Source organism: Xenia sp. Carnegie-2017, unplaced genomic scaffold (genome assembly GCF_021976095.1).
Source record: "Xenia sp. Carnegie-2017 unplaced genomic scaffold, XeniaSp_v1 HiC_scaffold_20, whole genome shotgun sequence".
NCBI classification, from domain to species: Eukaryota; Metazoa; Cnidaria; class Anthozoa; order Malacalcyonacea; family Xeniidae; genus Xenia; species Xenia sp. Carnegie-2017.
Window position 1 is genome coordinate 4,149,114 of NW_025813483.1, and position 16,016 is coordinate 4,165,129.

Sequence of the window (16,016 nt, forward strand, 5' to 3'; positions counted from 1 at the left end):
CAGAGTGGCTGTGTTATTCAAATTTGAAATTCCAAGCAATTTCAAAATATCAAAACAATTGTGTTAAATACAGAACAAGCAACAAAGAACGAGATGTATTGTACAGTTAAATTTATCAGTTATTCTTTTTGGATTTTCTCAATCAAATGTATATTCTTCTCAGTCATACAAGTTTCACATGGAGCTACAAACTTGATTTGCAACACTATATATTAAATTAAAGGAGGAAATCTGGTCTACTCAGCAAATTTTGATAAATTGTCAATTAACATGTATTTGAATGTCTTGGTAATTGTAGTTCCGAGAAGGACTGTTTGGACTTGATATTTTCCTTGACTAGCTGACGTTTCTAATAATGAAACTTAAGCCTGTTTCAAACGTCGAACTTTGCATGCACCAAACGCATTAAGGAACAAAAGAAAATGAGGTGAATTACCTAATTATCTGTTGTTTTAAATGCATTTGGCTCATGTGAAGTTCGACGTTTGAAACTGGCCTGACAACCGCCAAGGTTGTCGAAACGTCAGTCAACATAAAAGTCAACACCAAGAATCTATCTGAGGAATTCACTAACCTGGACGATCTATACCTATACAAACATTCGACGACATTCTCAGGAAAAATGGACGATTGGAAAGGCTATATTAATGTATTTATATCTTACAATTCTTAATCACAATTGAATTGAAAAGAAACAAATAAAGCAAAACATGCATATATGAAGATTAGCCCTCTCAATTATCAATCTTCTGCCCCTCTCTCCCAGGTTTGAACCATTGAATTATTTACAAATCATTGCATGTAATTTACACATAAAGGAAACAAGTACATTAGCTAGGTCATCACACATTAAAACTGTAGCTAACATAAGCAATAAGTATACATTGGGTATACCTGGGTGTACGTTGAGTCTAAGGCTGCGTTTATACTATACCGGGGATTCGGTCACCACGACATCTTCATTTGCTTTAAAGAGGTAACCATTCGGAGTAAAAGCTTATAAAGTTGATAGATTTAGTCTATTTGATTGTGTTTCTGACGTTGAAAAATTTCACTGCCTTTTAATACAAAGAAAATTCAACCTGCTACGATAGCAATCCGGTATAGTGTAAACGGGCCTTGATAATGATACTTTTGAATGCATGGTTGAGCTTCGAGTTTAAAAAGGAAACCTTAAGTATATCTAAGTATATTTTCAGTTTATGTGCTATAGGACTAAATATAACATCATATCAATACTATAGCTCTAACTCCATCGAAAAAAGGCGAAAACACTATTTATGAGAAAATTTTGTTTCATTCTTAAAACATTAAAAATATTAAAATTAAAATATATTAAAAACATGCTTTGTTCATCTAGGCCAGACAAACTTAAAGAAAATATGTACAAATGACGTCGTTGATTTCGAAATTTTAAATGTAAAATATGAACTCAACGCATGGTAGGTAAGGCAACTACAAAATATGAATTTTGTAGCTACCTTAAAAATTATAAAATAATTGCTTCATCATATGATGACATTTCGACCTAAATTCCTTAAATCAAAAACAGGAATTATAAAAGTTTGAACTAAGTCGTATCGTGGAATCAAAATCGTTGACAATTTCTTTGTAAATTTTAAAATGAAAATTTGAGATGAAACATAAAAACGATGTGATTAAAACGAAAAGGAATTCGGTATTCTTTCTTCTTCGCGTCTTCTTTCATCTCCTGTAATCAAATTATTTTAAACTGAACGATATTTCAACGCAAGACTTAGCTCTGACTTTTATCGCTATTTCGAGATCCAATGTTTAACAAAGATGCCGTCTCGCTGTCTTTTGGTAGCTGAACGATTAATACATCGTTGTATGACTGCATATCCATTGCATCATGGGAAACGTCGTTCTGCATGATTTTTTTCGAGAGTCTATCATCAGTCACAACATTGGGAGGATCTTTACCTTTGCTAATATGATTATACAATGGATTCTCAAGGAGATTTTTTTCACACAGAGAATTTTCGTTGCATGTTTGACGAGAAGTGCTAGGGCCGCCATTTGCCTTCACTTCGTCTAATCTTTCGTAAAAGTTGTCGTCAATTCGTTCATATAAAGGTGGAGGTTCATCAATTACATAATGATTCATCACCCTTTCCCTGGTCGTGTTAGTATCGTTTTTTCTATCTCCCTTACTACCATCATTATAAACAGGATTAGGAAACGTCTACAAAATGAAAGTTCATTCAAGGTATAGGAACCAGACGTACGCAAAAAATGTTTCGTATCAATTGTCTTTTTAACACAAAAAAGTTTCTGACTTGCTTTGTCGTAAAGAAAGACAGAAAAACGAAATTCTAATACCTTTACATTTAGACGTCTTCTCTCCGATGTACCAACATATCCGTTGTCATCATCAACCTGTGTTTCGTCAACAGGGTCTGTGTCTGAGTTTTGATCATAGTAAATGGTCTGGGTTTCTTCTCTCTGATAAAACAATCATTTGTTTATATAAAAATTGACTAAAAGAAATGTGCATAAAATCATCGCTTTTCTAACATTTAATTTATCACATAGTAAATGGTCTGGGTTTCTTCACTCTGATAAAACAATCATTTGCTTACATAAAAATTGACTAAAAGAAATTTGCATAAAATCATCGCTTTTCTAACATTTAATTTATCACATAGTAAATGGTCTGGGTTTCTTCTCTCTGATAAAACAATCATTTGCTTATATAAAAATTGACTAAAAGAAATTTGCATAAAATCATCGCTTTTCTAACATGTAATTTATCACGTCAGCCGGTATCCTTCAAATGGTTCGGCATTATAAAAAAAATTCATGGTGAATATTTTTATGAATTGTAACAATGAAAGGAAATTCTTGTTGTTTTCTCAGCAAATTTCATTATTGCATGACTTCATCATTAAAATATAATGACACGGTTCGTCAGTAAGATTTCTTACGGCTCTGATTATGATTGGATTATGTTTGTATTTCCGCTGACCGTTATGACCGTCTGTTTTTAACGGGCTGTAAAATTTGGAGATACTATTAAACACTTTACTAAAGAAATATTACTTTAGTAAAGTTTTTAATAAAGCGAACGCTTAGATTGTCATCAGGAGTTCATTGAAAGAGATCTCAACTCATTAAAAAAGACATTTCTCTCAAATGGATATCCGGAAAAAAATGCTTGATAAACTTTTCTCATCCACAAAAAATGAGCAGGACAGGCTTTTGAACCAACTAAGTGCCCTGCGTTGACCAAACTTCTATGGACGGGTAAGGCGTCTAATGACATTAAGAGGGAAACTAAGAATATTACGGAGAATTTGTTTTTTGCGAGCAATGTTATCTTTATATTTTCGAAAAGAACTATTCTACCACCCACCCCCAAAGAATCTCTACCGGCGGAACTTTTAAGCAATGTAATTTATGAATATAAATGTGAGTATGATGCTCGCTACGTATTTAGAATGTCTTAAAGGTTAAGTGATAGGATCAAACAGCATGTACCAACTTCAATTAGAAATTGAACAGTCCCCTCAAGACAACAACCGAAACGTGATTGTAAGAAAAATAATTTAATTTCATATGAGTGCGCGATAGGTAAACATCTCTTGAGTAACTCCGATTGTGCTGATTCTTATTCAGACGACAACTTTATAATCAATAAGAAATGCCGTTCATTCTTGTAGCTACGCGTCATGGAGGCTGTTTTAATTAAGTTAACCAATCCCGTCCTCTGTCGACAAAATGATTATGTTTTCAATTTATCCTTGTTTTGAGCGTCATCTCCCCTTTTGGAGATGACGTACACTCTTTCTTGGCATTATAAATATCGGTAGAGTTTAAATTTTCATTTAGCAGATGTTGACACTTGAGGAGTAGTCTGCCGAAATGCATTGTGTCGTTTAGTTTATAACATTTTTTTTAGAACTATTGGGTTAGTGCTCTTTACTTAAAACAGTTCTTTTAAGAACTATTAACTTATTACTTTTACTATTCACCATGGTATTTGCGATCTTTAAAACGATTTTCAGATTTGTCACCACCACAAAGCCTCTATTTTATTATTTAAGAAATCGCAAATGTATAACAACTCACAAATAACCAAAGCCTACCTTATTGGCTTTTCTCCTTTGGTATATGAACATAAGAATAACAATTAGGACCAAAATAATGCCAACGACTGAGACGTAAATGCTCCACTGAGGAAATTTACTGGTTTTCTTGTTTTCTTGTCTCTCAGCAGATGAGTAAGGATCAGACAAACATTGAACTTCGGTGTTTTTTTAACAAAGCGCATGCGTCAGTGGCTAAGATCAAATTGTAGTTTGGTTTCTCGGCGCATGCAAACACGACTTTAGTAGATTTTCCTTCACTCATGTAAAGCAGTAACTCCACATAAACATTACTGAGTTTTACACTGCGTCTTTTTCTTGAAACAGCACTTTCACCTGTTGAGAAAATGATTGAAATTGATTCAAACAAACTTTTAATGGATGTTCTTTCATTTTTGCACATTAGAATAAAAAAACATGGTTGTCTTGAGCTTCTTTTGTGCAAACTATTTAGCAATATAAAGAATTTGGGAGGATATGTATCGCTTCTCCCTCTGAACTTTGTATAGGTGCAGCACAGTCCAAATATTCAGTTTATTAATCATTGTATTTATTAGCAATCGTTTTACGTAATGCTATAAACTGCCTTTTACTAAGTCAAAATTTTTCTCTCAGCGAAAATTTCAGAAAATTCAATCCCACCTTCAAATTGCTTCACAAAATCTTTCAGATTTTCTCCATTGCTAGTTCCCTCAATCAAATCTTTAACATAACTTTCAAACGTGGAAATGAAACCAGGTTTTTCAAAAAATGATGGAGAAACGTTGGCTGTGGCGTTTATACGATATTTCTCATCAACACACCTAAAACGTCATCAGGAAAAACTGTCAATACTCAATTTATTTGACAAAAATTAAAAAGATGAGAAAGTGATGTAGTACACTTACTTTCCACCAGCTTTGACGTTTGATAGACAGAATTTTGGCTGAGGACAGGAGGTACAAAGTTCACTGTCACGACAATTGTCATCATTAGGAACTGAAAAAATATTGTTTTATTCATTACTACCAGCACTGACATATGTCATCTTGTTTCTTAAACATTTTATGTCGTGTAAAGACTGTTCTTGTTCTCTGTTATTCATTCATTACTACCTACACTGACATACGTTATCTTATTTCTTTTATAGTTTTTGTAGTGTAAAGACTGTTCTTGTTCTCTGTTGTTCATTCATTACTACCTACACTGACATACGTTATCTTATTTCTTTTATAGTTTTTGTAGTGTAAAGACTGTTCTTGTTCTCTGTTGTTCATTCGTTACTACTTACACTGACACACATTATCTTATTTCTTTTAAATTCGATGCAATGTAAAGAAAAGTTAACTTATTTTTGTTGTCGTAACATCTTTCAGTTTGTTTATTTTACCTTGAATATCAACGTCCAAGGTTTTAGACAAGATATGAAGTGGATGTAAGGTACTTCGACATAAAATAGGAACATTGTAGGATCGATCTCCTCGACGAAATATACTTTTCTTTATGTACAATTTCGGTGGCTTGTCTTTAACATAAAAATGATCATCCACTTTAATAGTATTACTTAAAGTATCCTCGCCCTCTTCAATATGACAAGTATATTCAGATAATTTATCGGAATACGGCTGCAGATCAAGTGTCTTTTTTAAACCACATTGTAGTTGAGGATAATCCAAATCTTCGATTAAAATTTCACCAACAAGTAAGCAATCTTGATTATCGTGAGGTCCTGTAAGACATATTGATGTCGGCCTTTCGTTGATATCTGTATAAAATAAAAGAAATGTATTACTTAATGTAAAAGTAAATTTAACAAATCGTTTCTCAGCGACAGATTTAAATAAACAAAGTTTCATGACAACTAAACGTAGCAAAGAAATCTCTATGACCCCTAGAAAACAAATAAGTCTTAAATCCAGTAGTATTTACAAAGATCCGCCCGTGGAACCACCTATGTATACAAATATCCACGAGTAGGTCAAACAATGAACACATAGATCCAGCATTGGATCCACTGATGTATACAAAGATCCAGCAGTAGTTACACTGATGTATCTAAAGATCTACCAGTATGTCTATCAATGTACACAGAGATCTACCAATATGTCCATCAATGTTACAAAGATCTACCGTTGTGTCCATCAATGTACACAAATATCTAACAGTAGATCCTCTGAAGAATAAAAAGATCTACCAGTACACTCACTAATAAATACAAAATTGTTCGGTATTATTTTTAAAACAATATATATCTTCTACCGATTCCTTATATGTATTCCTCTACAATTCCTTATATATAAGAATATCATAAAGTTACAAACACAAATACTTTCAAACGTTAATGGCATGTCATAGGTTTAAATTCGACAATAGTCTAAGCAACATCTTACCCAAAATCTTGATTAAGAAAATCTTTGTGAAAACTGCAGATTTTATTACACGACCGCTGACACGTATCGGAATAGTTTTGTCTGACGGAAGACGTTCATAATCCAGACTTTTGTCCTTTTTCACACTCAAAATATTTCCATTGATCTCAAAAGGAGGCAAAACCCCGTCCTTGTCTTTCAGAATGTGAAAGGTCACCGAATCCTTCGGCCCGCGCGCAGGTACAAGTGAGAAGTAGCCAATCACAGAGCCAGAAGATGCGTTCTCGTGTATTGAATTAGAGCTTAGTTGAATATCCAGGTTTGTATCATTGGCTGAATGAAAAAATAAGTTTCATGAAGATTTACGAAAAGTAACAGTTGACATCTAAATCTACATAAATTATTCCCTACAGTTTTGAACATTGTGAAAACGTGTCAGGATTTAGAAAGTTGAAAAAAGTCGATTCATTTTACACTACCGGCAAACTTCTATTATATATAGTCCAGTGTCACAACTTCATTGTATATAGTTCAGTTTTACTTACTCGCAATAACAATGGTACAATTTTTAATGGACTGCTTGATTTCATCAGTTTTGATCTGATATGAGTCATTTAATAGTTCCAGTACTGCTCCGTCGTCTTCAACACGGACAGAAAATGTTATTGATTCGTTGTGTAGTCGAGGAGAGAGAGACTGTGAAAATAAAGACATGAAATGTTAAAAACAAGTTGGTTGAGTATAGTTTATTTTACAGCAGAAACGAAGCTCCACAATCAATATAAAAACGTGTATCCAAAGTGGAACTTGATGTATATAAATTTTAAAAACGTGTACCCAATAAGGAACTTGATGTATATAAATTTTAAAAACGTGTACCCAATGTTGAACTTGATGTATATAATTTTTTACTTTCTTTTATTCAAACAATAAAATTCAGAGGAAGGGGGGGGGTCAAGCTGAATGCTTGATTATTTTTGCACTTACAAAATTTTCGTACAGTTGCCAACTATAACAAGGTCAACTAACCTTTTTTAAATAAATTAATCCATCATCAGTAATATCAAAAGCCATGATGTCAAATTTTCTCTTCCTAAACTGTACTGCAATAATTGTTTTTGAATTTCTGTTGAGCCATCCTTATTTTCTCTTTGGGACTTATAAAAGCGTTCGTTGTCTGGATCATAACTTGTCACCAGTCCAATGGCCGAGCCAGGTGAGAAAGACGACAACACAATGAATGGTGTATCGCATTGAATCATGGGATATTCGTTCGTGTCTTAAAAACAGCATGAAGTGTATGTTAACAAAGTTGAGACAGTATATACCGTTTACATGTAGTTTGGACAAGATTAGCAAAAATTGAATGTACACTTGTTAAATCGGATCCAAAATCTCACTTTTATTGACGTTTGCATTTAGAGTAATAGAGCTCCTTCATTACCTTTTAAATTGGATAAAACCTTAAAACGCAACCAAATACATGCTAGAGTAGATGTAAATTTAATATAATTTTACCTATAACGTCAATTCTGAACTGTCTTTCGATAGAGTTTTCACGATCATTAGGATTGTCTAATATTTCCTCACATTTTATGTTGATATATATCATCCGCTGGTTTTCAAAATCAAGTGGACGAAGAGTCTTTAAAATTGGAGGATTTGAGTTGTTGTCAATATAGAAAGAAGCGTTGTTAATGGTTGCCCTGCTGTTGAGTATTCTACAGTCAAATCTCTGGCTCACATCTGGATCTGTGATATTCAAAATTCCCACGAAGCTGTTATTCATATTTTCACGAATTTCTTTTCCAATCAACTCCATCATTGTTGGCGGTTCATTTACATCTGTAAATATTGACATACTTTCTTTAAAATATTAGTCACATTTTTCTCTCTTCTCCTAAATTTAACTTTACCTTTGACTGGGATCACAAATAACTTATTGATACTCATCCCAAATTCATCTTCACAACTGATATTTATCTTTAAAGATTTTGAAGAATCCAGACTTTCATAATCTGTAGGTCGTGGACCGACAAGCAAGGTGAGCAAGTCTAGTTTCACGCGATCCTCGCTGGAGTCAAGAAGTTTACATGAGGTTTTTGTGTTTTTATCCTCATCAATCATAACGACATTGCTGATAAAGATATTTTCAACGCTGTTTTCAGTCAATGAAGAATCCTTTCTTATTTCAATGTCCGTGGGTGCATCATTTACGTCTATAAAAAAACAAACACGAAAATAGTTCATTTAAAAATGTACTATCGGTTATAATATATCACACACTCAGCAAGTAGTTTCATAAACATTCCCCAAACCTTGATGTCTACTGCCACCCTAATCATACCTCCTGCACACTTGCTTATTGTTAAATTAGAGTTTAGCATAAAGGTGCGATCTCCCAATCATTCCTGAACCTACTTTGGCGCTCGTTTTTAATGTAGTAATTAACCCTATAAGATCATTTTCATCCCAGTATGACACATATTGTTCCCCAGTAAACTAAATGATCTCAAACATTTAAAAGTTGTCAATAGAAATGTTCTTTGTAAATAAACAAACCTAGAACAGTTATGGTAAAAATTTTTTCAAAATGCAATCCACCGCCATCAGTAACAATAACATGCACCAATAAACTTGGTGTAAGCTCGTAATCAACTGATCCCAAATGAAATAATTCATCATGATTGGTTCCACCAATGAGAAAAGATGCAGTATTATCAGCAAGAGTGTAAGTAAAGGATTGATTGGAGCCATCGGGATCTTCAGCGGTTAAAGTACCAACATACGTCGTGTTAGGAGAGTTTTCTTGAAGAGTTGAGTTGGATAAATAAAGAGATGTTGGTGCTTCGTTAACATCTATAAAATAACATTTGACGAATACAATTGAATATTAAAAGTTTTAAACGAAAGCATAAAATAAAGAAAAAATAAACACTTAAAGGAATAAAACAATGCACAAATAAAGTGCAGCTTTGATTCTTTTTTGGCCTTAGACCACAGTGCAAAGTTCAAGTCTTCAGGTAAACACTGATCACTGATATATAAAATGAGCGATTTAAAAAAATGAGTTTTTCACCACATTTAAAGGGACATCAGGCCGATAGTGACATAAGTATATAAAATAAGCATTTAAAAAATAAAAAAGACAACAACAGTCTACAGGATAGTTTACCATGCAGCGTTAGTTAGAAATGTTTGCACAGCACACGTTATATGTATTCAAACATTAGACTTACCAGTGATAAAAATTTGGAATAATTTAGAAATACTGAAGCCAGTATCGCGACAAGTGACAGTGATATTGTATGCATTTTTTCTTTCAAAATCAAGACGGTCATTCCATTTAACTCGAAGAATATTGCGATCAGTTTCGTGAGTAATGTAAAACTCATCTTCGTCACCATTTAAAGAGCTCTCGAGGGAGCAAATGTGGATCTGAGGTGGCACACTTTTTACGTCCGGATCTTTCACCTGTTGAGAGAAGTTGTTACTATAAGACAAATGTTCCACGCTTCATTTTTAACACAATTATACGTTTGCACTAGGGACCAGTTTTCACTAAATGAATAACATTGGATATGAAATTCGTTTTGTTGAGTTTCTTGAGACAGTGTAAAATTTAAATATTGTTTTAGGTGCATGCACGTACAATGAAAACCGCAACAGTTCAAACAAATACTTCAGAAAGAACATCTATAATTGAAATATGGAAAACATTGCCTTTCATTGAGGACCATCGAGCAATTTCGTACAACTTCATAACAAACAATAAATATAAGAAATCAACACATTCAACTCACCAAAAACTCTCCAATCATTGTTGAAGAAGGAGAATTTTCCGCTGCAAAATTTTCAGTCATCAAAATATCCGTTGGAGCTTCATTCACATCGGTTACTTCAATTCGAAATTTTTTACGCGTCACTCCCCCCGGATCTGTGACAGTTAACCAAACAATGTACTCATTCTCCTCTTCGTAATCAAGAGAACCGTTTACAACAAGGGGAGTTGAGAAAATCTTAACAGATTTGCCATTTTGAAGACGATGGTCAATTTTAACACCTATAGGGAAAAAGGAAAGGTTTAGCAGATGAAAAATTGAGTTGACAAGCTGTACAGGATCCCATTAGAATTTTCTTTAAAGAAAGTATCTCCTTTGCCTTCATACTAAACTATTTCATCTTCTGTTTGATTTTAAAGTCAGAAGAACTATCAAAGTAGATTAGGTGAGGCAGTCTAAGTTATTGCAAGAAAGTACATAAGAAAATCAGAGGTTATAAATGTAAATCTTAACTGGATCTCATACTTTTGCTCGTCTAGAAACTTGTTTCACAAACAAACCTTGCAAAGCAAATTTCCTACGAACCATAACATCGCTTTCTTTCAATTCAAATTTAAGCGTGTCGTTATCGTCATCAATCGCTCCGAAGTAGCCAACGATCGAGCCGAGATCGGAATTTTCCGGCACCTGATTATTTGTCAAATTAATATACTTTGGTGAATCGTTGCTATCTTGTACAACAATAAACAAACTTTGGATAGACGAAGATTTAGGTGGGTTACCGCTGTCCGTACATTTTACTTTTATACGATGTACATTCTTTGCTTCGTGATCAAGACTTTTCGCAACAATTATCTGATGACCTAAAAGCTTAAAGTAACCCATATCGGAGTCGACGAGCTCCCAGTTAAAATTTGAAGTGCGTTTTTGACCAAGATCATCATCTCTAGCTGTTAGATTACCAACAACAGAACCAATCTTGACATTTTCAAACACTTCGTTATTTGAAAGTTTTATGTCGTAAGGAGGATCATTAATGTTCAACACAGTAATTCTAAAAGTTTTTGTAGTAAACATAACAGGTGAACCATTATCGCTTACTTTGATTTCAACTGTGTAGATATTATTTGATTGGGGTTTCCACACCAAACGTTTCTTCGCCAACAGCAAATTACCTTGAATAAGAAAGTAAAAATTTGCCTCTGCGTTCACTATTGTGAACGTCAGTTGATCATCTTGAGGATCGTTTGCAGTGAAATGGCCAATTCTGGAGAGAATTTTCATTTTCTCATCAATGACAATGTTTGAAAAGAGGATATTTGAAGGTGGATCATTAACTCTCCTACAGTAGTAGGGAGAAGTATTTGGATTCCAGTCCCAAACCACATTTTTATTGTTTCCGTCTAAAGAGCACACGGTTATTTCATTGGGTGCATTGAAATCTGCCTTGTGGAAGTTTTCAGCAAAAGTTTTACTGACGTCTGGTGATTTAATCACAGCAAGCTTAAAGTTTCTGTCACAATTGATGGAACAGGATTTCATAAACTCAAGCCCGTGTGGACAATTGATCTGTGCAGGCATGCAGGCTATTCCAAACTCGTCATGATATGCAGTTCGCGGGCATTGGCGTGGAGTCAGCGGTGAACATGATTTAGGTAAACAATTCCTTGAGTTTATAGTTGATGGTTTATAACCAGGTAAACAATCACACCAATAACTACCATCTGTGTTTCTACAGTTGGAGTTGATACAACCACCATTTCCATTTTCACATTCATTTATATCACCACATGATTTACCATCAGCTAAATGAAAGATTGGGTCATACAAAACTTATGTTTGAAGAATTACAGAGTATAAATCCAATATCTCTATGCTAACTCCAAGTAAATTCAATTCCTTTCTTTATTCAATAGTACATTTTGTTGTAGCTAAAATCCTTTGCCAACTGGAACAAATTTCAATTTTTAATGCTGAAGGATAAATCCTAACGGCTCAAATTTTGTAAGTCGTAAGTGTGAATTTGATTCAACACGCAAGAATTTGAAAAATGATACGTGCAATACAGTTTCAAAAGTTCATCACGAACAAGTGGCTTAATTACGCAACTTTGATATTACTGAACTAGCAGTTCGTATTTATATTAATCAGTACTTGTTTTTCAAAGTATTTAATCACTGCCGAACGATCTGTACATTTCTGTGTAAATTGTAAAGAATTAATAAAACTGCTAATCCTTTCGTAGTGACCTAATATACGAAATTGAAAAACACCCTCAATAACTCGAACACCCAAAAAATTACATAATCATTACCTTCAAGTTTGTACCCAGGACGACTTACACAAGAACACGATCCATCAACAGGGTTACAAATGTCACCACACCCCCCGTTTGGTGAACCACATTGACGAGACTCCACTAAGTAAGGACAGAAAGAGCCTCCGTAGGCAGGATACTTGATGATATGACGACGACGAGTAATTGTTCCAATACCACATTTTGTGCTACATGCACTAAATTGCGTCCATGCTGTACAAAGGGAAAAGAATATCATATAATTCACTGCATGGTTTATTTTTCAATTGTTGGTCAAAACTCATAAATTATATAAGACAACAAAGAATGACGTGTTAATGAAGACTGTACTGTAAAAACTGATGTTTCGGTTGAATCGAAAAATTAAGATCTACATGGGTTTTGCTGATATGAAACTCTGGTAAGATGCAGAACACTTCTTAAGTTTCCAATATAACACTCCTTCTAAGCCACGTCATTTTTGAATTTTCATTGTCGAATAATTTATTCATGGTGAGTCATTTAGATTTCAACCTTTTCTTTCAACAAATATAAGCAACAAATGTGATTAGTAAACGTAACAGCATATGACTCAAGGAAAGAACAAAGACGAGCATGGACGATGTAATGTAGATTAGAGCCTTAGCCTTAATCACTCAATTACGTACACAACATCGTGCGATGTGATCGAACGATGCATGAGATATATTGCTCAACGAAGCATGAGATATGTTGCTCGGGATAACAGTGTACATGTTTACGTAATGAACAAATTAAGAACTTATAAAAGGTTATTTCATTTTACGTGCAAAAAATCGCTAGAAGGAAACGGAAAATTGAATGCGACTGTTAATTTAAAACGAAAAACGATGAGCGTTTCCTATTTCCTGTAGATCTAAAGTGAAAGTAAATTATGTCAAATATCTTATCTGGACTGTGGAATACACAATAATATTATTAATGTGTATTTGTAAACTTCATTTTTCTGCCAGTGATTTATCGTCATCTACTATTATTTCTTTCATCCAAAATCAATGTGACACTAAGAGTTATCGATCAAAAAATAATTAAACGATCAAGGAAATGCAACAAGAACGAGGATGCGCACATTATATGTTCCTCCGGTTTCAAATATCTCGTAATTTTCAAAATTGGTTTGTTTTAGCTAATCAAATAGACAAAACAATAGATAATTGCAACTAGGATAAACTATGTTCCTCTGATTTCTAAGGCATATTGAATCTATATAGTCAAACACGCCAAACACTTGACATCTTAAAACTAACATTTGAGCGCAATTTCGAATTGAATTTCAACATTAAGCATTGGCATCCATGCTTGTTTAAATTAAGCGATGAACAGAATAATCTTACATACTAATCCACAATGTAGGAAGTTGCCTTGATGTAAAGAAATTATAGATACACTAAGTAATTCGTGTTGGTATACACGAAACATTTTCCTTCGTGTAAAATAAAACCCAAAAAGAAACTTACGTGAAACTCGACAGTTCACTGGTGAAGGAGGAGGTCGTCTTCTTCGTCTTCTTCGCCACCAATGCGATGAAACCAAGATGAAATGAAATATCAGAAGTAAATAAACAACGTGGAAGAAATATTTCAACAACATTATTATTCCACGGGAATTGTCGTCTTCACAGGTCAAGAATATTCTTTATATAAAATGAAAGGAGGTTAAGTTTTTAAGGCTTGGCCAGGTTATTGTCTTTTGTCTTTGACTGACTAAAAAAGCATTGGTTGAGAAATTTATGTTGTGTAACACAATTGTTAATGTTTAGTTTCATTGCAGTGTCATGAGTCAGAGTGGCTGTGTTATTCAAATTAGACATCCCACGCAATTATAAATATTAAAGCAATATCATATTGGTGATTTGTTTTTAAATTATCCTGAAGTTCATTAAAATGTTGTATTTTCCGAGAATTTCGACCGAAAATACGACATCACAATGAACGAAATAACGAAAGAGGAAAATAAATCAGAACGCGTGAAGGGTAAAACAAAAAATAGTACAATTTAATGCCGCGCTACCTGTAGAGCAGATAGTGATGAATGAACAACAGAGAACGAGAACATTCTTTACACTGCTACTTGTAGCAAGGCTTTGATGTTTATATGTTATTAAAATGACCTGTACAACAGAATACGAGTTTTTAAATGTATGACCTTTATTAGAGGGAAGAATCTCTAATGTTTTATGTTAAAATGACCATGACGAAAAACACGGCATATGTGTCAAAGCATGAGGAAATTCCTCAAACGGAGACTCCTCTGAAATGGCTGTGTCGACACAGCTGTAACTTCAAATAACCAAAAGAAATAACCTCTCTGAAGTGCTCAATGCGATTAAAAGGTTGACTTCAGGTGTGGTAATGTGAGGACAAAATTTGCATAAGTCCATATTTACTGAGAAAATTACTATGCGCCATCACAGGTCAAATTCTGCATAAATTAATAAATACTCTTGGCAGAGATTGAATTTTCATATTTTGAAAGAAAAAATCACACGAGACCAAGATTATTTAAGTCTTCCAAGCATTTGTCCATCGTGTATGACCGTGTATCAACAAAACAATGTCAATATCTGTTAAATAATGCATGATTAGTTTGAGTTAAGTGTTCTTTTACGTCTCATGTGATTTTTTCTTTGAAAATATGAAAATTACATCTCTGCCAAAAACATTTGTTAATTTATTCAAAATTGAAATTTGTCCACGGTAATTTTCTCAGTAAACATTAATCTTATGGAAAATTTTTACCTCTCAAAGTAATTCCTCCAAGCACTCTTTCTCTTGCTGTTTTTTCAAAAAATATTTTTACCATTTTTAACAAGGGTAATTTTCCAATATCTCTCTTCTCGCGAAAAACTATAACAAAACTTTAACGGCTTTCGGCAGTTTCCAGTATTTTGAGCAAAGAGAGTTTAACCACGGATTACTGATATACAGTATAGTAGATTAAATAAAAGTGCATTAATAAATAATCAGATTTACGTATGAATTTCCGAGTGGAATTCCTCAACGACATGGTAGCTGCATTGAGTTATTTTCATAACGCAACTTTAAATTTCCCATAAACGACCAATTTCAGGAATAATAGACGAGGTCATTTACTTCCCTACCTCAGCGAGATCATCGCCTCTGGATTCAGGTTTCTAGTTGTTATAACTAAAAATGCTCATATTAAATGATAATAACACAAAAATTTTAGAAATTTTTTTCATAATGGTACACATCCGTATTATAGATTTAAGACGCAATAAGCAGTATGTTTATTAAAACGAAGTTACTGCTGGAGATTTTTTGTTTTACCACTGTGACTTTACCAAAAACGCATTTTAAAATGCATTAAAACAACTTTTCTAACAAATGAAACGAGAAATTAAGACGTGTATTAAACTAAACAGAACGTATTCTGTAATTTAAGATAATGCAAAGTTCACAAGGTCAGTGAGATCATATAT

The 16,016-nt window shown here is 33.6% G+C and overlaps 1 protein-coding gene across 1 annotated transcript in view; it reads right to left on the reverse strand.

The window, feature by feature from the left end:
• The window catches only part of LOC124441245 (protocadherin Fat 4-like), a 29,002-nt gene extending 14,605 nt beyond the window's left edge, over nt 1-14,397 (reverse strand). The window contains exons 1-8 of the mRNA XM_046991687.1: nt 14,032-14,397; nt 12,554-12,769; nt 10,800-12,044; nt 10,261-10,520; nt 9,697-9,931; nt 9,020-9,316; nt 8,374-8,676; nt 7,976-8,302 (exon numbers count right to left, since the gene is read on the reverse strand). Of these exons, the coding sequence (XP_046847643.1) occupies nt 7,976-8,302; nt 8,374-8,676; nt 9,020-9,316; nt 9,697-9,931; nt 10,261-10,520; nt 10,800-12,044; nt 12,554-12,769; nt 14,032-14,164 (3,016 nt within the window). The 5' untranslated portion in view covers nt 14,165-14,397. The remainder of the gene's footprint in view (nt 1-7,975; nt 8,303-8,373; nt 8,677-9,019; nt 9,317-9,696; nt 9,932-10,260; nt 10,521-10,799; nt 12,045-12,553; nt 12,770-14,031) is intronic.
• Between the last annotated feature and the right edge of the window lie 1,619 nt (nt 14,398-16,016).